At 44.7% G+C, this 25034-nt stretch overlaps 1 protein-coding gene across 1 annotated transcript in view; it reads right to left on the reverse strand.

Annotated features, from left to right (window-relative positions):
* Positions 1-25034, reverse strand: part of TDRD7 (tudor domain containing 7) — a 42379-nt gene that overhangs the window by 16590 nt on the left and 755 nt on the right. The window contains exons 2-5 of the mRNA XM_066569064.1: positions 18108-18249; positions 16810-17026; positions 11758-11843; positions 10387-10604 (exon numbers count right to left, since the gene is read on the reverse strand). Coding sequence (XP_066425161.1) covers positions 10387-10604; positions 11758-11843; positions 16810-17026; positions 18108-18249 — 663 coding nt within the window. The remainder of the gene's footprint in view (positions 1-10386; positions 10605-11757; positions 11844-16809; positions 17027-18107; positions 18250-25034) is intronic.

A 25034-nucleotide genomic window follows, 5' to 3' on the forward strand; every position in this document is an offset into this window, starting at 1 on the left:
GGCAGCCTCACCTCGAGTGCTGGGGGCTGTTCTGGGTGCCACAATAGAAAAAAGGCATTGAGCTGTTAGAGGCCATCCATACAAGGACAATGAAGGCAGAAAAGGCCTCAGGTGAAGGCCATATGAGGAGTGGCTGAGGTAATTTGGTCTGTTCATCCCGGAGAAGAAGAAACTGAGTTGCAGTTACAACTTCCTTGAGGGAAGGGGAAGAGGAGCAGCAGGCACTGATCTCTTCACTCTGGTGACCAGTGACAGGACCAGAGGGAATGGTCTGAAGTTGTGTCAGGGGAGGCTTAGCTTGGATATCAGGAAAAATCTTTTTCAGCCAGAGGATGGTGTGAGCACTAGAACAGGCTCCCCAGGGAAGTGCTCAGAATACTATCCCTGACAGAGCTCAAAAAGCACTTGGACAACACTCTCAGGCACATAGTGTGATTCTTGGGGATGCCTGGTACAGGGCTAAGACTTGTGTTTAATGATCCTTGTGGGTCCCTTATAACTCAGAATATTCTGTGATTCTATGACCTGGCCTCTTATCATCTCTCCATTACACAGCACAAAGCAGAGGCAACAGCTGGCAGAATGAATTATCAGGGCAACAGAGAGTGAAGCCATTCTACACAGGAGAATAATATTTTTTTCCTGGGCTTGAATAACAGAGGCAGCTCTTAAAAACTGAAATCTGGAGACTCAAATAATAAAACTTCAAATAAAAAAATACTCCCAAGATAAATACTGACACTGCAACTGAGTGAAATGCAAAAGAGCAAGTCCCCTTGTTTTGGCATACACATATAGCAAGGACAAAAGCAGACATGCTCCTGTATTGGCAGGACAAAATCCTTGCACAAATATGCTTGACAACATTTAAAAAAAACACTGACCAACATATAGAAACTAAAGAAAGTATCCACTTTGCAATGCCGGCCTTACTTAATTGTGTGTGTAGTCATAGTCATAAATTGGTAACCTCCTGGAGCATCAACAGGATGTTTCCAAGAAGGAACTGGAGAAAACACATCCTTGAAATGAGAGTTTCTAGTCAGAGTAGATGCTGTTCAATTTCAATGTTACATTCAAACTAGCATATGCAGTTATTTTCTGCTATTCTTCTGCAAGGCAAGAAAAGAAAACCCGCAAAGGAAGTTTAGCATTTAATGTCAGTGACAGAGTCTCATCAGAAGTTTGGCTCTACGGTTTTTAGTATCCAACAGGTTCTCAAAGACGGCTCTAAAATACAAATTAGAACTATCACTCTGATCCACTGAGAAGAATTCTTCGGAAATGTGGTGCAGGAGTTTTTCAGATCTGATTTAAATATGCAACATGGAAGCTCAACCACCACAGGCATACATACCAGAGACTGTACACAGAAACATTTTAGTGACAGGCACCTTAGACAAACACTTCAGTGTGAAGGCAGCTCTCATCTACCTGACTTTCCTCAACAATACATGAAGTTAAGACTCCTAGCAAGCTGGAGCTGAAAGCAGTGAGGAGAGTATTTCTGGCCTCGATCAGCACTACCTGACATCTACACATTGGCTGACAGCACTTCTCTGTTACTGGCAGCCACCACAACTTCAGGTCCCACTGGTTTTGTCCATCCCTCTACAGTACAGGTCTCCCCAGGCAATGGTGAGATGCTGCTTCAACATTAACATTCAACTCCTCCCTGTTCCAAGTAGCTGCTTCTGAAAGCTATAACTGAACTATGTGTCCAGAGCAACCAAATCTGGGGAAAAAAAGAGACTTGGTCAGTGTTCTTGAAAGGCTGAAGATCCTCACTGCATATGGTGGCATCACTCAGTAAGGAGCTTTTCCTTACAAAGATCTGGAAGCTTCTTACATCATCCAGTTACAGCTAATCCTTGGAATCCACTCCAGCTTTTGCAGCTTCTAGTCTGATATACAATTAATTATTTTGCATGGGAAGCTGATATCTATTTTCTTACCCTAAACAACAAAAGAACACATCAAAAGACTTGTTTTTAGCCAAGCGTCACGTCAACTGGGAAGCTGAGACAGACTGGAATATGTTGGCCAAAAAAGCTGCAGCATGTCCATTGTTAAAAACATGACTAGATACAGACCTGGACAGACTGCAGGTGACCCTGCATGAGCATGGAGGTTGCATTAGGTAATCAAATGAGGTCCCTACCCACCTCAGTGATTCTGTGATTCTGTCTCTGGTAGTCATTTCTTCTGTACTTACCTGAAATGTTAGAATGCAAATCATACTAGGTATATCTTTCTATTTCCTTTTATTGTTAAACTAAAGAATCCCTATTGTCAAGATATCCTCTATTCAGGTTCAGCTCGTGCTCAGAGCTGGGATGGTAAGCTCTGCAAAGTTCAAGAGTGTCTTTAGATTGCCCCCTTCTGCCCATCCACTTTGCCCTCTCACTCCATTACCCTGCACATCACAGTGAAGACACTTGTTCTCCAGTTTCTTGTACTTACAAGACAGGCTTCTGCAAATACACAATTACAGAGGAAACTGTGATGCAATAAGACAGCTGAGTCAATCTAAAAATTCCATACTGTTGAGGGCTGTCCCTATTCCTCACATCTTTATGCCAGCACTGAGGATCAGCAGACAACTCTGTCAGCAGTTCTTTTTGGCTGTAATACCCTTTACCTCATAATGCATTGAAGTTCTCCTACAAGGTCAGAAAAGGACAAGATTTAACACACAGGAGATGCACAGGTTGCAGGAGTAAGAAAAGATGCTGTCAACATGGAGTCTGACTTCATTTGGTGGCTCATAGCATTGTCTAACCACTCACCACCAGGACTGAGTTTCAGGTATATTGATTTGCAGCCTGTTCTAGCACTATGTTTGGACAGCAAAGTCATTCTGGACCTTCTGTCCTCAACTGGCTCATTTCCACACATTCCAGGACACCATCTTCTCAGTGAGGCTGACACCAACTGTAGTCTGCTCTGTGCTGAAGTACGTACAGCACATCTAATTACATTTTAGGTGTAACATGTCTTGTGTCCTCTGAAGTCCATTCTAAATGGCTACTGGCTCTGTATGTAAATACCAATTTCTTCAGTGGGGGTGGCAAAAGAAAGTTATTGTAATTCAAGAGATCATCTACTGGAAACAGCTTTGAGGGTTTGCGTAAAACTGTGAGCTGTCATTGATATGTACTACCAGATGTGATAGCCTGCTCCATTGTCTCCTCCATGTGCAAAGTACATTAGAGCTGGATTTTTTATTCTTTCAAGTTTGTTTCTCTGTTTAGAAAGATCACTTTTGCTTCACATAGCTTAACTGTGGTATAGAAATTCCTTCTCTGAGAGTGAAGACCTAATAAAACTAAAATTTCTCAAGGAATACAACTCTACTGTGGCAATCCTCTTTTCTAAGCATACCTGTTTAGGTATGTTTATCTCTTTTCTTACCTACTGTAACCACTGTTACTGTAAAATGTTACAGTAACATACTAATGCATCAGTGGCATGATGCATTAGTATGTAGTACCTATTTTGTTAAGACATGGTGTACTGCCCAGGATTCAGAAAAGAACAGTCTCAGTCTGTCAATTTGTTTACCATCTAATCCTGGCATTCTCCCAAGCCTTCAGTTTCACCTTCTGCAAAAAGTCCCAACATTTATAAAGGTAAAATATGAATCTGAGAACTAAATACAGCTAAAAAAAGATAAAATAAACAAAACCTCCTACTAGTCAATTAAGCAACATCTCATTGTTGTCTCATGTAGGTCTCATTCTTATCTAAAAAATTCTCTACCTTTCTGTGGTGATAACATCAACTTGTAGTGACTATTAAAAAAAAAAGATCAAACCAAAAACCAAACAACAAACCAATAAAATACCTCCAAAACAGTGAAAAAATATGCTAATTTCCCCCTTAATTCCTCCAACTTTTTTCCAGTAATGTATTTTCAAGACTAATGGACTGTGAGACCTGTCCAACACCTTACCAGATATCCAAGAGATGAAGTGAAGAAAACTAAGCCTTGCTTTACCCTGTAAAGCCTCCTCCTCACAGTAAACAGCCAGGAAAATGGTCGCTACTCTGAGGAGTCTTTTCACACAGCATCAGCCAACACAGTCACTAAAGGTAACTACAGTCACTTAAGGTCACTAAAGAATATACTCACATGTTACATATTGTTTAGCTTTATGTTTATTAAAAAGCAGTAAGAAACCTGACTGAGGAATGATAGATTAGAGACAAAAAACTGTCCTCTGACAAGTAACAGTTAATCTGGTATGTAGCTAGAGCCAGTAGAGTATTTTATGGAAAGAACATCTTTGTTCTAGAACGGCAGAAAAGCAAATGTATCTCTTCCAGCACAAGTGGAATTTCAAAATTCAGAATGGTAGTGTTATTTTTCTAACAGTTCCTTCAGAAAACAAGCAGAAAGACTAAGGCAGTCATTACCACAAGAAAACTCCACAATCAAATCAATATGCATACATCCCTTCATTCTGTCAATTAAAAGGTGTCTGCTTGTTATTCATTCTACCCAAATACCAGCTCTAGGATTGGTGTTTTCACCAAAACTCTGGGTTTTATAAACATGGAAGAACTTCTGAGGCACAAGTTATGACAGGGTCTGACAGGATCCATCTGTCCTGATGATAGATGAAATTATTTTTGGCTGTTAAGTGACCCACTGTGCCACTCAGACACTTACAACTCTATGGAACAGGATGGGATTCACCTGAGAGTACTAAGGGACCTGGAAGAAGCACTTGCCAAGCTGCTCTCCATCAGTTATCATCAGTACTGAATAACCGAGGAGGCTGATGACTGCAGTTTTGCTAATGTGATGCCCACCCACAAGAAGGGTTAGAAGGAAGATGTGGAGAACTACAGGCCTGTCAGCCTGACCTTAGTTCTGGCAAAGGCTATGGAACAGATCATCTTGAGTGTGATCATATAGTACATGCCAGACAACCAAGGGATCTGACCCAGCCAGCATGGGTTTGGGGAAAGGCAGGTCTCACCTGACCAACCTGATGTCCTTTCACAACCAGGTGATGTCCCCAGAGGGTGAGGGAAAGACTGTGGATGCTGTCTACCTAGAATTGAGGAAAGTCTTTGACACCATCTCCCACAGCATTTTCCTGGAAAAGCTGGCAGCCCACAGTTTGGACAGGAGCACTCTTTGATGGGTTAGAAACTGGCTGCACAGCCAGGCCCAGAGAGTGGAGGTGAATGGTGTCACATCCAGCTGGGGGCTGGTCACCAGTGGTGTTCCTCAGGAATTAGTATTTGGCCCAGTCCTGTTTAAAATCTTTACTGATGATCTGTATGAGATCGACCGTACTCTCAGCAGAATTCACTGATGACAGCAAACTGTGTGGGAGTGTCAACCTGCTGGAGGGCGGGAAGGCTCTGCAGAGACATCTGGACAGGCTGGATTGACAGGCCAAGGCCAAAGGTGTGAGGTTCAATAAGGCCAAGTGTCAGGTCCTGCCCTTGGGTCACAACAACCCTGTGCAGTGCTACAGGCTGGGCAGAGTGCCTGGAAAGCTGCCCAGCGGAAAAGGGGGATGCTGGTCAACAGCACCTGATGGACAAGAAAGCCAATGGCATCCTGGCCTGTATCAGCAATAATGTGGCAAGCAGGACCAGGGCAGTCCCTCTATATTCAAAACTGATGAGGCCACACCTCAAGCTGTGTGTCCAGTTTCTGGGCCCCTCATGAACAAGAAACAAGTTCAGATGCTGGAGCAAGGCTAGAGAAGGGCAAAGGAGCAGGTGAAGGGTTGGAGCCGGAGAGGGTAATTCCTATGAGGAGTGGCTAAAAGACCTGAAGTTTTTCAGCCTGAGGAAGAGGAGCCTCAGGGGTGACTTTATCACTCTCTGCAACTCTCTGAAAGGAGGCTGTAGCCAGGTGGGTGTCCATCTCTTCTCCCAGTTAACCAGTGACAGGACAAGAGAACACAGACTCAAGCTGCACTGGGGTGGGGGGGCTTCAGGTTGGAGATTAAGAGGAATTTCTTCACTGAAAAGGGGGTCAGGCAGTGCACAGACTTCCAACGGAGGTGGTCAAGTCACCATCCCTGGAGGTAGTCAATAAATGACTGGACTGACAACCAGTGCTATGGTTGACAATGGGTGTTTGGTCGAGAGTTGGACTTGATCTTGGAGCACATCTGAAATACTTGTTGAACACCAACATACAAAGTATGAGAAACAAACAGGATAAACACCAAGCACTGGTAAGTTCCCAGAGCTATGATTTCTTTGGTGTCAGCAAGACTTGGTGGAACAAGTGCCACACCTGGCATGCTGGGATGGAGGGCTGCAGGCTCTCCAGGAGGGATGGGCAGGGCAGGCAATGTGGAGGAGTTGCACTGTATGAAAAGGGGAGGTTTGACTGCACAGCCCTTACCGTTAGTGATGACGTGGGTGAGAGACCCTGGTTTCCAGGGAGCTTTGTAATGTCTGCTACCAGCAGGCACTCAGGAGAAATCTCTGGGTTGGTATCTTGCTCTTACTGGAGATTGCAACTCCCAGACATCTACTTGTGAACACTGTACTGCTGTGACAAGCAAATCTGGGAAATGTGTGAAGTTTGTAGGAAATAACTTCTAGTCACAAGTACTCAGTGAGACAACTAGGAACTAAAGCCTCCTAGGCAGAGGACTCTGTCAGGGGAGGTTCAGGAAGCATTTCTTTAACAAGAACGTGGCCAAACACTGGAACTGGCTTCTTGGCTGACACCCTTAGCCTGCCAGTGTTCAAAAGATATTTGGATAATGCCCCTAATAACAAGTTTTAACTTTTGGTCATTCCCGAAGTGGTCAGGCAACTGGACTAGATGATCACTGATAAGATTCCTTCCAACTGAAATACTCCTATTTATTTTGCAAATATTTATCACTTGCATTTTTCCATACTAAGTCAACATTTGCATGAAGCTACTATAAATGCCAAGATCCCTTTTTCCCAAGCTTCAAAGTCCACGCAGAAAAAAACCCACTTTTTTTTTTAATGTAGGGAGAGTCCTTTCTGTCCACGGCCAAGATTACAATGAAATTTTATGGGCCAGAAACATCGTATGAGGAGGCTACATACCTCTTCAGAGAGCCCTGTAACTCTGAACAGCCCTGTATTATTAGCCAGATGAACTTGTATTTGCATACTTTTTCAACTCACTTGTTACAATTCTGAGAGCATGTGTCCAAGTGTTACCCCTGAGGAATCCCACCATGACTTCCTGCCTTTCTGAAAGTAAATCATTCAGGCTTTCTCCATTTCCAGTCTTTAAACCAACTAAGCATATATGCAAGGACATTTCCTAATGTCCTAGGACTGCCTAATTCTCTAAAAGCTTTTGGAAAAAAACCATGGAAATTCAAGCAAAATTTTGAGAAAAGATCTAAGAGTTCAGGCTTTGCTTGCACTGCCATATCTGCATCACCATCACATCACGCCTGAATCACTCACAGAGTTCAAGCAACTGAGGAGAGCTGAGCATGTAAAGGGAAAAAAAAAGTCCCTTAAACATACATACAACTCAGTAAGGAGGTTTCTATTTAGACTGCAAGGGGAACCATTTTGACATGTTGCCAGTACCAAATACAAATGTATTATTACTTTTTGGGTGACTTACAAAAAAAAAAAAAAAAAAAAAAGAACTTTTTAATTTACATGCCTACATGCCTCTCACACCTCTGCTGCAATGCTCTCTCTCCCTCAGGGGTTCAGCTGCCTGCATCCCAAGGATCCAAGGCTGAGCTCAAACACAGTAAAACTATGTAACTTTGACTTAGAATTGTAAGAAAACTGCTAAGTTGTGAGAAAGAACTTGTGACAAAAATATATAGAAGGATAAGAAATGAGACAAGAATTGGAAATCTAAAATAGGGATCACTAGCTGCTCAAATACACATGGCAAAGTAATTAATCAAACAGAAAGGTAAAAAAATCTGATAAAAAAAGGTGAAGGTGGGAGGGTCACTACCAGTCATCACGTTTTGCAAAGCACAAGTGCTGGAGCTGAAAGCAAACAATTCAGCAACACTGTGGATTTGCCAGAGCTGTTGAAGAAGATTCTTCTCCTGGCTGAGGTCTGTCTAGACAACAAAGACTTCTAAGCATATTTATTGTCAGCCCTACTTCTCATGAAGGCTGGGCCACAATCTGTGACTGCTAGCCATTACTTGGTAACTTTGTACTTTTGCATTTAGCTGCGCGAAGTATGTTGCTACAAGTAAGATGCTCAACCAAGCCGACTTAAAGAGGGGAGGAAACAGACAAATGGAGACAAAGTCAGCCTCAGTACCTCCTGCCTGAACGGTGAAGACTGAAAACAGGATCATCAACCTGCAACTTACAGCGATATTTGGAGACTTGAACTCAGTAAATAGGAAAAATATCCATTACCTGTAGTTGTAAAAACATGGAAATTACCATCTTCTAGATAAAATTCCTACCTTTCCAACAGAAGTTTTGGAGACGCAAAGTTATTCAGAAGTGATACTCTCCAACACACAGATTAAAAGCTTGGAGACCCTGAAAGTGCATTAGGTTTGCTGTCTGCTGGTTTGTAACTATGTTACACTGATCAGAATAAGTACAAAAGGAATATGTTCGTCTTTAAGAAGATAATAAAAGAAACACCAAGCATGTTTTTGAGCCTGGCAGACACTACCCGTGTAAGAAACCAACATGACAGAAATAATTCAGGTATCAGATATCTTTACTTTCACTGGAGAGAGTAGTCTTTCTTCTGCATTTCAAAGGTTCTACAAACCTATACACCTGCAGACAATATGTTTAAACCAGGAACTGATTACACTTAAGAGATGTACTGTAGCTTTCATATAAGAAGTCCCAATTCAAACTTCTCTATGCCTGAGCCATAATTACAATTTTGTAAGTCAGTAAACTGAGACGGGCTTTAGAAGCTCATTAACAGTTCTCTACAATAAGACTGATTGTGCCAAGATAACTCGATAGTTCTGACTGCTGTTGTACTGTGCCTATTGTACTACAATGTTTCCATGGATTTAATCAGTGCTTATTTATGCTTAAATGACTTTATTTGCATACTAGAAAGAAAGAGATAGACCCAACAGATAGTAAGCAAATGGATAATGAACACAGAACAAAGATCCTGGATGAACAGGACTGACTGGAACATTAGCTACAAAAAAGACTAAAATTTGCCGCATGAATTAAGCAATTCAAGACATAACAGCTTGCTCTGTAGATAATACAGGAACCAATCATCAACCATCAAAATAAATTGCTGCTGACTGCATACATTTCTAGTGTTTGTAGTAAGGTGTTACAAACACATTTTATATATCTGTGAGAATACCATACATGCACACAAATGGTGTTATTCCTGAAAAGCAGTTATTCAACTAAGTTATTTTCTTTTAATTTTTTTTTTGTATTTAATGCTTTTACAAAAGAAAAGACTTAGTAGGACATACAATAAAATGTACTTCAAGAAGACAAATAACTCTTATTACTTCAATACTCTTCTGTGCCACAGTTTGACAGATACCAAGGTAATGAAAAGTCTTCACTGACTGGCCATTTAACACTGGCCTGTTAAAGTAAAGCTAAATAAAGCCTTGATGCAAAGTTGCATGACACCATAAATGACCCGTGAATGCAGAAGAAGAGACAGAAGTACAGCAGTTGAAGCCCCTCCACCCTGTGGTGATGGCAACTCGTGTCAGACCTCTAAGTGGACACTCAGCCAGACATCAGCTCCTAATAAGAGACGCAATGACACCCTTAGTAATCAAGGGGTAACAGACATTAGAAGGAGGGCAGAAAGGGGCTTAGCTGTAATCTCTCCCGCCAGCATTACCACTCTTCAATTTCATCTATTATTGTATCTTAAACCTAACCAAAACAGCAAAATTCCTTGGCTTAAGATGTGAGAAAGACCTCTGGAAAAGTCAATAGAAAGATAAATACAGTTAGACCTCAGACTTTTCACAAAGGATGTTGGTACCTTGTAGCTTTAAGAGGAGGTAAACCCACCAACAAGGAAAAGCATAAAACACAATTGGGGAAAAAACCCAAACCAAGAACAACATGGCATGGACATCACCTGTCGTCAGCTATTTGAGTTATCAGTACTGGGGTCAGTTAAAGGTGGCAAGGCAGCAACCTCAAGCACTTGCTCCACAACACCATGGAGGCTGACCTTCCTTGTTCAAACACTGGTCTAGCCAACTGTGATTTTCTGGGGTTTCAAAGGGCATTGTTACAATTTGGGAGTGGAGTGGTGGGGATGTGGGGGTTTTCTGTCACTGCTACAGAGCACGAAGGGAAATGCAGGTACACATAAAATAACATTTGGCAAACGAACACTCTCGGAAGTCTATAGGATACTGGCATCTTCCATAAAAATGGCTCAATACTTACTGTGCACACATGAGGCCAGTTCTCAAGCTGATAGAGCACTTCTGTGCTCAGGTCCTCCCAGTACATTTCCCGATATATCTGAGGCATCTTTGACAGTCTGACACCACTGCTGTACTTGCTCAGCAGCTCCTTAATGCGACTTTGAAGTTCATGGACATCAGCAGCAGAAGAGCCAGGGGCAACAGTATGTGTCTCTGCAGTGGATGTATTCAAGCTATCTGTTAAAAAAAAATTACAGCCTTGAAGTAAACACAGCCCTACAAACAGAAAGATAGATCATTACCTCCTTACTTAAAAACTAAACATGGGATCTGCCAGCATAGCACCAACTTTAAAACATGGCTCTCCTGCCCAGCATGGCTGGTTCAGTCACTTCCTACGGCAAAGAACTATGGAAATCTCAGACATTAAGTAACTACCTAAAATGAGTTCAATCACTGTAGTTATTTTCGTAAGACGTTGCTACGTGTTACTTCTGAAGGGATTCTGGAAGAGAATACAGAACTGTCAGCCCCACTGCAGCTAAGACACTGCACTAAGATAGTATCCCAAGAGGGGCACAGGATAATTTCTTTATGAGTACAAACACCAGAAAGATACTGCATGACAACCAAGAATGTTCTTCTATATTCAGATGGGTGTACAAATCCGACCAATGATTTGCCTTTCATTCCAAGATCTGTCCTGAGGAAAAGTCTCCACCCAGTAGGCAGCTTTTCTGTGCTACTGCATCCAAGGAAGTGCTCCAGTGGAGCAAGGAAAGTGACAACTGCTCAGCTGCTCTGGGCAGTTTCATACATTGTGTGTAGGAATTAGGCACTCATTATTCCAGGGGGAGGTTCACACCACTAACTTACCTGCTGCCTCATCTCTACTCCCCTTCTCCCTTTGGTGGGCTCTATTTGCTACCAGATCTGAAGCTTCACAAATCAGGCTGACAAGTCTCAAAGAAAGCAACCATCATTTTGCAAGCCTATCAGCTGCACAACTGTTGAGCCATGCAGGCAGAAGAGTATTTGCTGGACAGACACATTAGTAATGCTGCTTAGTCCTGAAAGCCAGGATTTCATCCTTATACCAGACTCCTACCCCACTGGTGAAGTTAAGCCTATTCATCCCATTTCCAAACTCCTCACACTGGCTTTGTGATTTGCTTTGACACTTACTGCCCAGTGTTTTTCCTGGAAGACTGAGAGGCAGACAAGCAAACGCACATTTCCTCAGCACAATGAAATAAGAGTGAAAAGGTTCACTCACAGAACTTGATTCCTCATCCAAGCCCATCTTCATTCAAAACAACTAATAAGATGGATTTTTTTTAAGATGACACCCTCTCTGAGTAGACAACAAATCATTTCTCAATGGGCATACCATTTGACTCTGTGGAAGAGCTTCTGGACAGGTGAACTTGCAACTCCTTTTGAAACCGTGGTGGGACAGTCAGCCTCTTCTCAGATCTAAAATTGGAAAGAAAATTGCTTAGAACCACTCTTCTTTCTCTAAATAAAATTCCATTTGCTTCTAAGACTTGTACATAAAATAAAATGCATTTCAAACATTCCATACACTCCTAGAAGGCCTCCTGCAGGAGTAGTCACAATGTCCTTGTCAGGAAGACAACCTGATCAGCAGTAACAGGACAGATCAACAGGTAGTTTACTAATTTTTCTCATTATTGTGAGAAACAAAACACAGTAAAAAGACATTAGCAAAGGGAAAGTATCTAGGAACACATAGGCATCAAGGTCTTTTTGTGGATGCTGTTGGTTACATTGTTTAAGAGACTCTCCTCTGAAGATCTCTCCCACTGAAAGCACACAAATGTCGCGCTTGCAGGTGTTCTTCAGAGGAAGAATACAGAGTTTACTTGGGAATACAGACACTAAAATGAGCTCCTGACAGTGAAGAGGGCACAGCACTGTGTAGCTCACAAAGACCTGGAAAAAAAATCAGCTGTGGAATAATTACATACACTGCAAGCAAAAGGGAACAAGAGTTGGAGAAGGGAAATCAAAGACTAGGCAACATCTCCACCACAGCACAGCAAGTTGCCCTGAATCAGGCAACTCCTGACCAGAGCAGACCCTGCACATGCACTGGGCAGGTTTTGCAGAAGATCTCTGCCCAGGGCCAGTTCTGGAATTCAGAGACAACAGTGGAGCAAGCCATAAACCTCACCAGCTGCAGAAACATCAAGGGTGATTTTCACAGCTTCACCTGGACTCTGAGAAGGTAGGACAGTAGTTCAAGACTGATGCTGTGGCTAGTTGCAACAGGAAGTCAAGACCAAGAAGCCCTATATGTCATCACATTGACTTTTAATCAGAGCATATCCATGAATCAGAAAGAGACCTCCCACATTCATGTCTCTTCTGAGAAGCATGTTAAAAGATTTAACATTAATTTGTCTCCCCTGCTTTTATGCTGTCCCTGTTAGATGAAACCATTGTTCCTCCATCAGCTACGGGATATCACTTGTACCAAAGACCATACTTCTGTTCTGAGTCATGTCCCACAGCACTAGCTATGAGGACAGGCACCGCCCAGCTCAGCAATTTACACAACAGGAATCATGCCCAGAAGTGCTGGCAGCAGCAGATCAACTACAAGCACATTTATGAAACTCAGAAAGTACAAAAGCAAAGCCACCCACACAAAATCAAAACTTCCACTCACACCTGACACTTGCTGGGTATCTGAAAAGCCTCTTACAACACTCATCTGCACTACAGAAAAACCCTCTGCATTCTGGGCACACCCCAGATGCCCACACTAAGTAGCAGCAGTCTCTTCTTAGAAGGTGGCTGTGGCTGCCCATGCAGATGCTACAAGAAATTCAGGATCTCACTTTGTACATGTACCTACCAGTATGGACAACTCTAAGCTGAACAAATACTCAAGCTAAAAAAGTCCTCTTAATGGAAGCAGACTCAAAAGAGACTACCATCTTTGCTAGGCAGAAAGCAAAACAATCCTGTGAAATAGCCCCATGGGTAGTGGAGACTGTCCTGCTACCTCTGCCTGCCAACAGGAATCCATAGCTGTATTCTAGTCCTCTGTGCCATACACACTTGTATCACCTTAAGCCCCACAACAGGTGACACAAGTGATGTGACTGCAGGGTAGGCCAGCCAGAACTGCAGGCAAGTTCTAGTGAGAAAGAGGGCAGATATTCATTCCCTGCTTAAGCCATGCCATGTGAACACCCTGGAAAGGAACCTGGAACAGAGCAGGGATGATTCCCTTCTGCTACATGTAAAAGCTAATTGGATTTGGGATCCTCTCAGTATTAAGAGACTTTATGTAGGGTCTTCCTGTGCTTTCTGTTGTGGTTCAACAGTTTCCCACAACAAAACTGTCATCCAGCTTTCCAAGCTGGCATGGGCTTTGAGCGCAGCCATCACCAGTTTTGAGTGCTGCAATCAGACAAGTATCGTGTGACATGCTGCTTGCTCACACAGATCATGATGGTCCTACGTCTCCACAGTGAGATGGGATATGGTCAGACAGTGCCAAGGCCAACATGCTTCCCTACAGTTTGCACTTATGGACAACTCAGCTACTTGCAAGGCCTCATGTTCCTCAGCTGCTAGAAGCCTGCTCCCAGCAAGAGGCCTCCTAGCCACACCAGCAACCTGGCCCTACACAAATGCCTGAGCAGCCATGCAGCCCTGCCAAGTTCCCATGCATAGCTCCAGCTGAGCAGCTAGTCACGTCTCACTGCCACACATCACTGCCTCACAACGAAGGGGAGCAATGTCCTTCCCTGCCAATTGCCTTACCTTGGTGAGGCCCATGCCACCCCAATCTGCTCTCTGGTGCTTGGACAGTGCTATCTAAGCAGCAAGGCCAGGTAGTGGCCAGCAGCAAATGGCTCCTGCTGCTTCAAACAAGGGTGTCACCAAGCACCCAAACCTGTTTTCATCCATGCTGCTGCCTTCCAGACTCAAGGATCTCTGCAGTTAACCAACAAGGTCTCTCCCTGCTTCTCAGGGTCCACAGCAATATAGTCAGGATAACCTCAGAGATTGCTGCTCTAAAGACAAGCCTCAGACTCTGCACCAGCATCTGCAAGAAAGCCTTCAGCGTTTCCCTGTTGTCATGTGAGTGTGACAGAACCAGGAAGACAAACAACCTGTTCCCTTTCCACCAAATGCTACACAGGGGCAAGCCCCTGAAGCTGGGGTCATAAAAATCTCTGAAAAAATATCACAAAGCACTACAGAGGTGGGACATAGACTTTGGCAGTCATAAAAAAACCACCATTTCCAGTCTCATTGAGGAGATTCACCACATGATACTGGGTAGAGCACCAATACCTGTCAGCATCCGAAGTCTGTCACTGGCAGACATTGTGTCAAGGCAAGGAACACACATCTGCCATAGCAGTACAGATGTTCAACAAAAAAGAACAGAGATCCCTATGTGCAACCATAAGAGCATGGGTGTCCTTTCCTACCATGTGGTACATGGAGGGGCAGGGTGGGTAACAGAAAGGCAAAAACTGCACACAGATTACAGCTCACTCCAAACTGGGAAGTGGGGCAAAGACAGTCTGTCACCCTCAGGACTTGTCTCAGCCAACCTGAGCTGTGAAGGCCCAGTCACTCTCATAGGCAAGCACTGACACCCCTGCTGGAATAGTGTCCTCAAGCACAGTTATCTGTGCCAGATAACTATGAGGCTGCTGTCAGCCCAGGATTTCTGGGGATGCTGTTCAAAACTCCACTCACTGCACACTGTTTTTTGAAGTCAGGACCTTCTGGCTCAAAGAAGCTTTCCCTCCCGCAATTCCCAAAGTACAAGCAACTACAATGGTATAGGAGGTACAAAATGTCCCCAGCAGCAAGGACACATGGATCTTGCCAGCCCTGCCTCAAACTGGCCAAGTTCAAACAAATTAACAAATTAATCCAGTCACACACAACCTTGTATTCACATGGAATATGAATCGCATCTCCCTGAAGTTTCCCTTCATTATGTACCCAAGCTAACAGGATAGCATTTTCACTCTTTACAAAAGCACAAGATGTCTCCTCCTCCAAAAACAGATGGGCAAAAGCAGACTTTGCTTATAGCTTCTCCTACAGCACAGGGCAGAAACAGACAAGAGGAGGAAAGGTAGAACACTTACCTAAAAGGAGTTCAGGACAGACTGCCAGAGATGAACAAAGATAACACAAGATGTAGCAGACTACATTAGGAATACCCAGAAGAGGGGTGACATCTACCTAATTTTATTTCACACATTACGAATCTTGAAATGTTATAAAGTACTTCCTGTATTTTCCTTACAGTAACTAATTTGGAGGAAACTCTAAGTGGTCTTTTTGCTTTGCCTGAGGCAAAGTGCCTCTGCCTTTTAGAGAAGTGCCACTTAAAAATATGCAACTCATCTGCACACACAGAAAAGGGGAGGCCCAAGCACAGATGCTCCTACTCCTTTCTGAGTCACAGCAGGATAGCTTGGTCCTTCTCTGCACAACAGACCCCGGATGGCACATGGAACTCATGCAGGTGGGTGAGGCAGGACATGCCTGCTTTCTGTGGATCTTCCAGAAAGAGCAGGAACCACAGCAGGATTAAGCTGTTGTGCTGCTCTGGGCCACTCCACAGCTATGCCACCGTGCAAGTGGCACGCCACTGCATTTCCATTCAACGCCAGGCTGACTTCCAACCCAGCCCGGGCCGGAGCCCTCCCCCTGCAGAGGATTACTGCCACAATCACAGCTCCGGAGGACTTAGCACAGCCACAATGGGCAACAGCAAACACTTTCTCACCACCGTCAGCTGATGGCCCGGGGCGGCCAAAAGCAACACAGAAAGAAGTGATGGGGCAGCAGCTGACTAAGCCCCCGGGATTAGAGAGGCTCAAATGGGGCTGAAAAGCAGCATGTAGCGCTAGCCCAGCAGAACTGCAGCTCCAGCCCTCAGCTCAGCTCACCCAAACACGGTCAGCTGGCTCCTGGCTCCCAGCACGCCGAGAAGGGGCGAGAAGGGGCACAAACACTGACGCTGCAACACAGAGTCAGGCAAGAGGGAAAGAACAGCCACCTGCACAACCATCACCCTCAACACACACATCACCTGCCCCTGCACACAAATCTGCTCGTCCTCCTTTCTGGCCACAATAACTCCCTCCTGGGCCCAGGCAACAGCTCCACACTCCCTTGCTGTGACACATTTGGCCACATTTCTCCAAAACATGAGAACAGGCCAAGAGCACAGGCTAGCTATGGCAGCACCCAAAAAGGCAAAAGATCATCTGTCTCCTTCCTGGGTACCATCTCATATTCAGACTTCACCTGCTGCAAGGGCAGGGGCCTGGATTCCCACTGGATCCCAAAGGACACTGCTTGCATGGCAGTATCCAAGGGTCCATCACACTTCATTTTCCCCTTGTGCACACACACACACACTGACCTGTTTACCACAGTGACATGCCTCTGCATGGGGATTTCTTTAGGTGGTCCACTCCCAGCAGCTGAAGGTAAGGCAGATCGGGCACTCTCCACCACAGGTTTCACACCTCCACATGCCACTTCTCTGCCTCGGGGCAGGCGAGGAACAGGCCTCTTAGAACTGCCTTCTTCTGGCATGTTCAAAGACCGGGGCTGCCGCAAAGTTCCTTTGGGTTTTCCTAAAGAGTTTGCAGATGCAACTATGAGTAGTCTTCTTCTCCACCCAGTCTACCTACACATCCCCAGGCACCTCCTGTACTGCCACCCAAAGGGTTTCTTCTCTACTCTGGTTTGTGGGCACCTGAACTCCCACCACACAGCAGAGGTGACTAAGTTACACCCACAGAGGAACACACCAGCATTCAGGCCACACTGGGACAAACAAGCTCTTGGTCACCTTGCTGTTTATATGCTGGATGTGCCACATCAATTTTGGAGGTTTCAAACACTTACAAGGGGATTGATGTGCAAGAAAGTGAATCAACCTGACTTTATAATCCCTGTCATTTAACTGTGATATGAGCCACTAGTTCAGCTTCCCAACTGGCATCCTTGTAGAAAAGCAAGAAGCAGCATCATTACAGACAACAGGGGAGCACACACAAACTAGGAGACCCACTGTTGTTCCAAGCTGCCAACCTGCAAGCAAATAGGTCCTGCCTGGGCTTAATCCTGGAATCAATTCCACAGACAGTCACAACAGCACAGCAGTGAGGAAAACCTGACCCATACTTTAGGAAAACACTGCTACAGAAGCTTATGCAAAAGGTAAGAGGTAAAAAGAGCCGAAAATGGGCATCAGAACTTTTGTGGCACTGGCATCAGCAACAGGAGCTGCTGAAACAGCCACAGCTACAGGGACTCCTTCTCACTGTGAGGGAATGGTTCAATCCTCCAACCCCACAACAGGCCAAGGCTAGCCTTAAAGAACATGCAGGCTCATTGCCACATTTCTTGCCCGCATCTCAACTGTGTTCCTCACAGAAGCAGGAGCACATGAAAGTGAAGCCAAGCATCCTACAAGGACTTTGTTTTCTAAGATCATTCACATCTTGCATACACACCTGAAAAGGGCTTTCTCTCTGATCATGGCTTTCAGATATAAGCATCCTTGCCAAGAACACTCATCCTCCCAAGACCTCTCCACTTGGACCCTGTAACTTGTGGCTGTAGGTGACACACTCTCACAGCCAAGATTTTGTGCAGCAGTTGCACAGTTCTTTCATAAAGGCAGGCCCTCTAGAGCTGCCTATGGCTTACCTGATAAACTGACTGGTGATGTGTTCTTCAGCCTCATCTGACAGTTCACCTGCCGGACTGTTTTCTTCTTGGAACTCCTCTGTCGGGCCACCAGTTGAGCAACTCGTACAGTTTCATTGCAACTAACAGCATGGCAAATTACCTTGTTGGAGCAGGAAGAGGACAGGGGAAAAAGCAGTCAGTGAGACCCATGCTCATCCACAGCCCTCAGAATCATTTGTATCCCTTTCCAAGCCTGTAACTGTTGAATCATGCAGGCCAGCAGGCAGTTCAGGAAAGGCTTCAGCAGCAGACATGGATCTTGGATATCTCACTCTCCTTTTGTGAAACCCCAGAAGAAATCTCAGTGAACCTCAGAAATCAGCAAACCAGACAGCCAGAGCCTCTGCATCATCCTTCCACTTACGTTGGGCCCCTCTGAGAAACAGCCTGGTTTCTAACTCCCATTCCACAGGCCCACCACCTTGCTTTATAACTCTGGGAAGCCATGGGGCTGCAGCCTGTTCTTATTCTTTCTGGCAAGGCTCACTAGAGGCTCTGGCACTATGCTAACCCTGTGGAGCAGGGTTGCATTTGCCCCACTTACTGAAGAAACTGCACAACTATCCTGGGTGCACCATTCACAGGCACTGGGCTGGCCCCCAACAACAGCCCAGCCTTGAACAAGCCCATAGGTATCTCCCTGCTCAACTTCATGGCCTCTTGCCTCAAAATCCAATCACCACAGGCCATCCCATGGATGGATATAGGAACTTTGCCTTGGCAAGACACCAAACCATGTGCCTAGCGTGCACTTTGCCTGAAAAGAAGATGAAAGCCTGAACTTTTGGGTCATTCAACTGCTGCAAAGGCAGCTGGTGAGTACTCCTCCAGGACTCCATACAGACACAGGCAGTTACCCCAAAAGCACTAAGTTAAAATGTAAGTCTGGGGTCTCAGTCATGTTCTGTGGTGGTGGTAGAGGTTATAAAAGGGCCCCTTTCTCAACAGTGCCATGGGGCCAGCACTGCTACCTTGCTAGCCATGGCCCCCAAGGACCATCAGAGATGACCATTTTGCACAGGAGCAGCACAAGAGAAACTCAGGGATTTCACCAGCACCTCTGAAATTTACCAAACAGCAGCTTCAAAAAGGATCTTTTCTCACAATTAAGACAGGACAATCAAAGCAGAAAAACAACAAAAGCAAGAGATTGCTAAGCAGCAAGCAACAGCTTGGTCCAGGGATCTCTCTTGTTCTAGGGTGACCCACACAGCCCAGGAAAATAAGGGCAATGGATGATGACACTAGAAGCCAGGCAACCCCTCCAGCAGTGCTCTCCAGTTCATTCTTCCCCCTCCTCTTTGGCAAACCCAGCACCTTTGCTGAGCTGGCTCAACACAGAGCCACTGCCCAGGAGGGCCTTTCCTTCTGAGGGAGAGCTCTCCTACCCCAGGAACTCCTACTTACAGATCAGACAGTGTACCTGCTGCACAGTCAGCACTGATAAAAACAGCAATCCAGCAGTATCACCACTGTAGTGATTAAATGCCAGGAATCACAGAAAAATTAAGACTGGAAAACATTTCTACAGTCCATGTCACATAGCATCTTTGCTCAAAGCAGCATCAGTTAGACCAAGTCAGGTAGTGAAATATCTTCAAGGACGAAGAACTCTCAACCACTCTGGAAAACTTCTTCTACTGTTTATCCAGCCTCACTGTAAAAAAGGTGGGCTGTTTAATGTTTACACGGGACTGCTTTTATTTCACTCTGCTATCGTTGTCTCTTATCTGTTCACTGAATACCAATGAGAACTGGAGATGGAGTCTGGCTCCATGGTTTTTTTACTCCCTTTAACAGACATAAGGATAAGATTTCCCTGAGCTTTCTCTTTTCCAGCACAAACAATCCCCGCTGAGTCCTGCATCAGAGACATTACGTTCCAGCCCCTTCGTAATCTTCACAATCATTCCATGAACTTGCTTCAGTGTGGCCATGCGAGTCTTGCTCTGGGAAGCTTAGAAAAGGATGTGGTTTCACTGCTGCTGAGCAGAGGGGAATTATCACCCCCATTAGAGCTGGCAACTCTTCTTAATGAATCCAAGTATGCTGTTGGTCTCCCTTGCTACAAATGGCACCCTGCACACTGTGAACTCTGCATCCACCAGAACTCCAGGGCATTTGTCTGCCAAGTTACTTTTCAGTTGGTCAACCCCAAAACTATACAAGAATATGGGGTTTTTCTTCCCCAGGTGCAGGACTTGGCATTTCCCTATACTGAACTTCATAGAGTTCCTGGTGCTCTATTTCTCCAGCTTCTTGAAATCCCTCTGAACAACAAGCACATTAATTTGCTCTATCAGTCTCTCCTGTCATCTACAGACTTGCTGAGGATGATCTCTGTCCCATCACCTAGGTCATTCATGAACACGTTAGACAGCAGTTCTTGAGCATCTATTCCCAGGGCACATCACTTTTAAGTGGTCTACCAAGTGGGTTTTGTGCCACTGTTACAGAAGAGGATACTACAAGCCCTACCAAAATTCAGTTAAACCACATCCAATGGTCTCCACTCAACCAATCATCTCAATTTGAAGGGTATTTATTTGTAACATATGATTTTCACTTTGTAAATCCATACTGACTTGCCTTCTTGTCTTTCAAGTGGCTGGAACAGCTTTCCAGGATTAGACGCTCAACAACTTTCCAACAGTTCAATGTCAGGCTGATCTTCCCATCCCACCCTTCCCAGTGAAGGGTGGTGCTTTCTTTCAGTCCTCAAGAACATCCCACAAATTACCATGACCTTTCCAAGGTAACTGACACCTGTGGGTGCACTGCAATAAACTCATGGACTTATGCACATTCAGTTTTTCCAAATGCCCCCTATCTTAATCCTCCCCCAACAAGATTAGGACTTCCTTGCCCTGCATACTCCTCTGCCTGTTTCCATAGTATCTCTATACCCCTTCCAGCTCACCCAATTCTGCTTCTACCTCCTGTGTGCATGCTTGTAATGGTAGATTTAAGTTAGGCACTCCTTCTTCAATCACGTGTACCTTCTCCAACCTTGCTTAAGAGAGAGACTTTGTCATACACCATCCTGTACCTGAGTCATAACCCATCTTTGTGAAAGGTGAACCTGAAATCCCTCACTCTTCACCCTTTCACAGATCTGTGCAACAATCTGCGCTCAACAGTTTGAGCATGGACTTCATAAGGCTTTAGTGAAGTGAAACACAGCAAAAGGCTGAAGGTCTTCATTTGCTGTACCTTCTTTTTTCTTTTCTGTTGTCCCTGTATCCCTGTCCTTGTTTCCTCCGATTGCCTGTACACTTAACCAGCTATTTTAAGGACTTTTTTTGGAAGCATTTACTCAGACCTGGCAGTGCTCTGGGAGCTGTTCTCAAGGGGACGGCACTTAATCTTGGTCTTCAAATAATGAATAGTAAACACAGTCTTGTTTAGGTCCATGTAGGCTTGTTTAGGCAGCATCTGTATCATCCTTCCAGGCTCCTTCTCCCTGCTCCCACCTCATGCATGCTTGCATTTATGGCTCAGTTCTGACAGTGCTCCTGCCCCCTTTGCTTTTTCCCACAACTATCGGAATGTACCATTCTTGAAACTGGAGGAGACAATTCTTGTAAGCTCACTATCTCTCCTGGATCATTCTCTTCAGGACTGTATTCCATGAGTCTTCTAAGCAGATTCCTGAACAGGCCAACATCTGCTCTCCCAAAGTCCTGCATTGTTGATTCTACTTTTGGCTTTGTTTCCCTCCTTTCAGGGTCACAGACACCATCTAGCCACAGACAGGGCTCTTCCGAGCCTTTACATGGGCAACTGTTCCTTGTTTTCAAGGACTGTGTCCAGCAGAGCACCTCTCTTCATTGATTCATTGCATGTGTCAGGATGTTGGGAGCAGCAGACCCCAGAAACATCCTGGATTGTTCACACTTGGATGTCTTGTCCCTATAGCAGGTATGGCAGTGGCCCAAATCCCCCAGTGGTTGTCAAAAGAAGGTATCATCTGCTTTGTCTGCCACTTCTTCACACTTGAGATATTTGTATCAGATAGCCACCACGTTGCCATACACTGGTCTGTCCACTACTCATAAGCTCTTCCTGTCTCATCATCTGCCCCAAGACAGTGCTCCTGGCATCCCCGCTGCTCCCAGACTGGGAATATCTCACAGGAACTCCTCGTGTCCACCACTGCAGCCCATAACTCCTCACCAGCCAGTGTCAACCCACAGCAGCATGCTGGTTATGTGACCTGTTGCAACAACTCTCTGTGACCTTAAATGAGATCACAGCCCTGAACAACACAAAAATCTCCAGTTTCTTCTGGTTGTAGCCCAAGCTGTGGACAGTCATATACTGGCTCTTCAGAGAGGCTCCCATTTGTGCTCACTTCCAGAAAAGAGTATGAAAGCTTTCCTCAAACTCCTAGCTAACAGGAATGGATGCATGAGATGGATCACTTGACCTTTGTTGATCACTTTGATTGATCACTTGACCAAAGTCTCAATATAAAAGGATTTTTGTCCCTATACAGTTTATCAGAGTTTTATAAATGAGTATTTTCACATCTCTGGTACATTTCAGGTTTTTCCTGTCACTAATGTTCTAAATAATTTTTTTTTTTTGCATTTCCTTCCCTTGTTTCACAGGGATAAAGCTTAACAAAATGCTTTGAATTAAAATTAATTCAGATGTAAAAAGGGATGAGCAGAGCAAAGTAGTCTTCAAATTTCTCCTTTTGAAGGGGCTTAATTATTCAAGCAGAAGTCAAGCAAAGTTTTCTTAGACGAAAGTGCAACAACACACTTGTCATAAATGAATATGAGGTAAAGCAAAGTAGGGTTCCTTGAAATGATGCAACCACCTGTTGGAGGTGCAAGTATTTCAATGAGTCCCCTTGCAGTGCTTTCTGTATGCTGAACTTAATTCTTATCTTCTGTGGAAATTGGAGGACATAGCTACTGCATAAAGAAAAAGTCATCAGATTTAATCTTTCCCACATTCAAGACAGCTAAATTAGTGTTCAGTATCAAGAGGAACAAAGCACAATTTATATCATTGCCTTCCCAAGATAACGTTTGTTGAACCTCAGTTACCTAGCTAATATTCACCTCCCACAAACACTTAAGGCAGCACGTAACACGTGGCACTTCGAGATCTATTTGTATTATTTACTGCCTACTTTATACTATTCCTTTTTGAATGCATTTCTTGGACAGCTACGTCTTGGACAGCTGACCTAGCAGTAAGGAGAGTCTTTTTAAGTCTATCTAGACTGCAGCCAAGATCACTAGCTGCTAGCAGACCCTTGGATGTGCATGTCTTGGCTGCCCTGCCCCAGTGTCCGTAAGGGGATTAAAAGAAGAGGAAAGGGTCTTGACAGACATTTCGGAGGTCAGAGTACTCCAGAGCCATGAAGAGAGACTGGCTGACTGCATGCTCTTGTAGAGGCCTTGTGTGGACTCTGAGCTATAGTATCAGCCTATAATGGAGCTCAAGTATTCTGGAGAGAGGTGAACAAAGAGAACAGGCTTATAATGACATATAGCCTGTAACAAGAAAGCACATGGGAGCAGTCCCAGGCAGCTTAGTAGCCCACATCAGTGCATAGTCATGCTTACCACTCTCTGCTTTATGTCTGCTATGTCCACACTGTGGACACTGGCAACAGGAGTGTCATCAAACAGCAACATGGGCTCAGTCTTTGCACCTTTCCCACCTCCCAGGTGTTTAACAAGGCACTTCCTCTCAGCTGTTTCAGGCAAGCAGAGCACAGTTGGCACTTCTGAACCAGAGTGAGTCCTCCTCAGGTACCTCAAGACCCCTGACTTTCTCCTTTTTCACGTCCTAAAGCCACGTTTCACTCTCTTGTAACAGCTGCCGCAAAGAATTCACTGCCCCTAGTGCTATCCAAGAGTTCACAAGGCTCTCAGCACACATCGCATTAGTGGATAAACAAGGCTCTCAAGGGAATGGGAGGATACCAGATTACACCCTGCAAGGCCCTAGTTAGAAACAGATGGCTATCTGCCAGAACCACCACGAGGAAGCATTTAATTGCAGGATCACAAATGTTCCCAGACCTGAGGTACCTGCAATCCTGTTACTAACGTAACTGCAGCTGAGGCAGGCTTTGGAGAAAAAGAATCCCAAACTTGCTTGTCCGCTGTAAAAGGGCAAATTCTGATGTAAAAATGCAGAAAGGGAACCTGTTGCTTTAAAACAGCCACATTTCCAGGTATTAGGACAAAACTCAGGATACCTCTCACTGTATTCTCACCAGACAGCTAATGAGGGAGAACTAGTTCTGAGTTCACAGATGCCATCCCAATCCAATTAAGCAAACAAGGAATCTCAGCCTTAAGTCCTGTCTCTTCAGACCTGCTATGACAGCCACACACTGTGCCAAACATCCACTAGCTTTTTGCTCTGCCTCAGGCTACAAAGACTTCAGGAACCCAGAACCATACTCCAACGAGGGAGAGGCTTCAAGCTTGCCACACAGATCATCTGCGAGTCACACAGCTACACCAGCTATCAAGAAAACACATTCTGACTTCAAACCAGAAGTCCAGACTATTGGGCAAGGAGGTCTGTGGTCCTGGCAAGCTGCTTCCAAGGTGGCAGCCACCAGGAGACACAGGCTAGTGCAACAAGAGCAAGGAGTAAGGGACAACTCTTCTACCACACCAATCCTCTGCTAAGATCTGCTTCTCCTTGATCTGTGTGACGACCCTTTATCCCTTGCATGCTTGCCAAATGGTGAGGCACTTGCAAATATTGTAGCAAGGCACCTCACTTACATGAGCTCTTTGTCACCTCAGCACATATTTGTAGTCCCGTTGCACTGCAATCCGTAACAAACAAGAATCCTAAGTCCAAAGCAAGCACTGTCAGGCTTATAAGCAACAGCACCAAAGA

Source organism: Molothrus aeneus, chromosome Z, assembly GCF_037042795.1.
Source record: "Molothrus aeneus isolate 106 chromosome Z, BPBGC_Maene_1.0, whole genome shotgun sequence".
In the NCBI taxonomy this organism is placed as follows: domain Eukaryota; kingdom Metazoa; phylum Chordata; class Aves; order Passeriformes; family Icteridae; genus Molothrus; species Molothrus aeneus.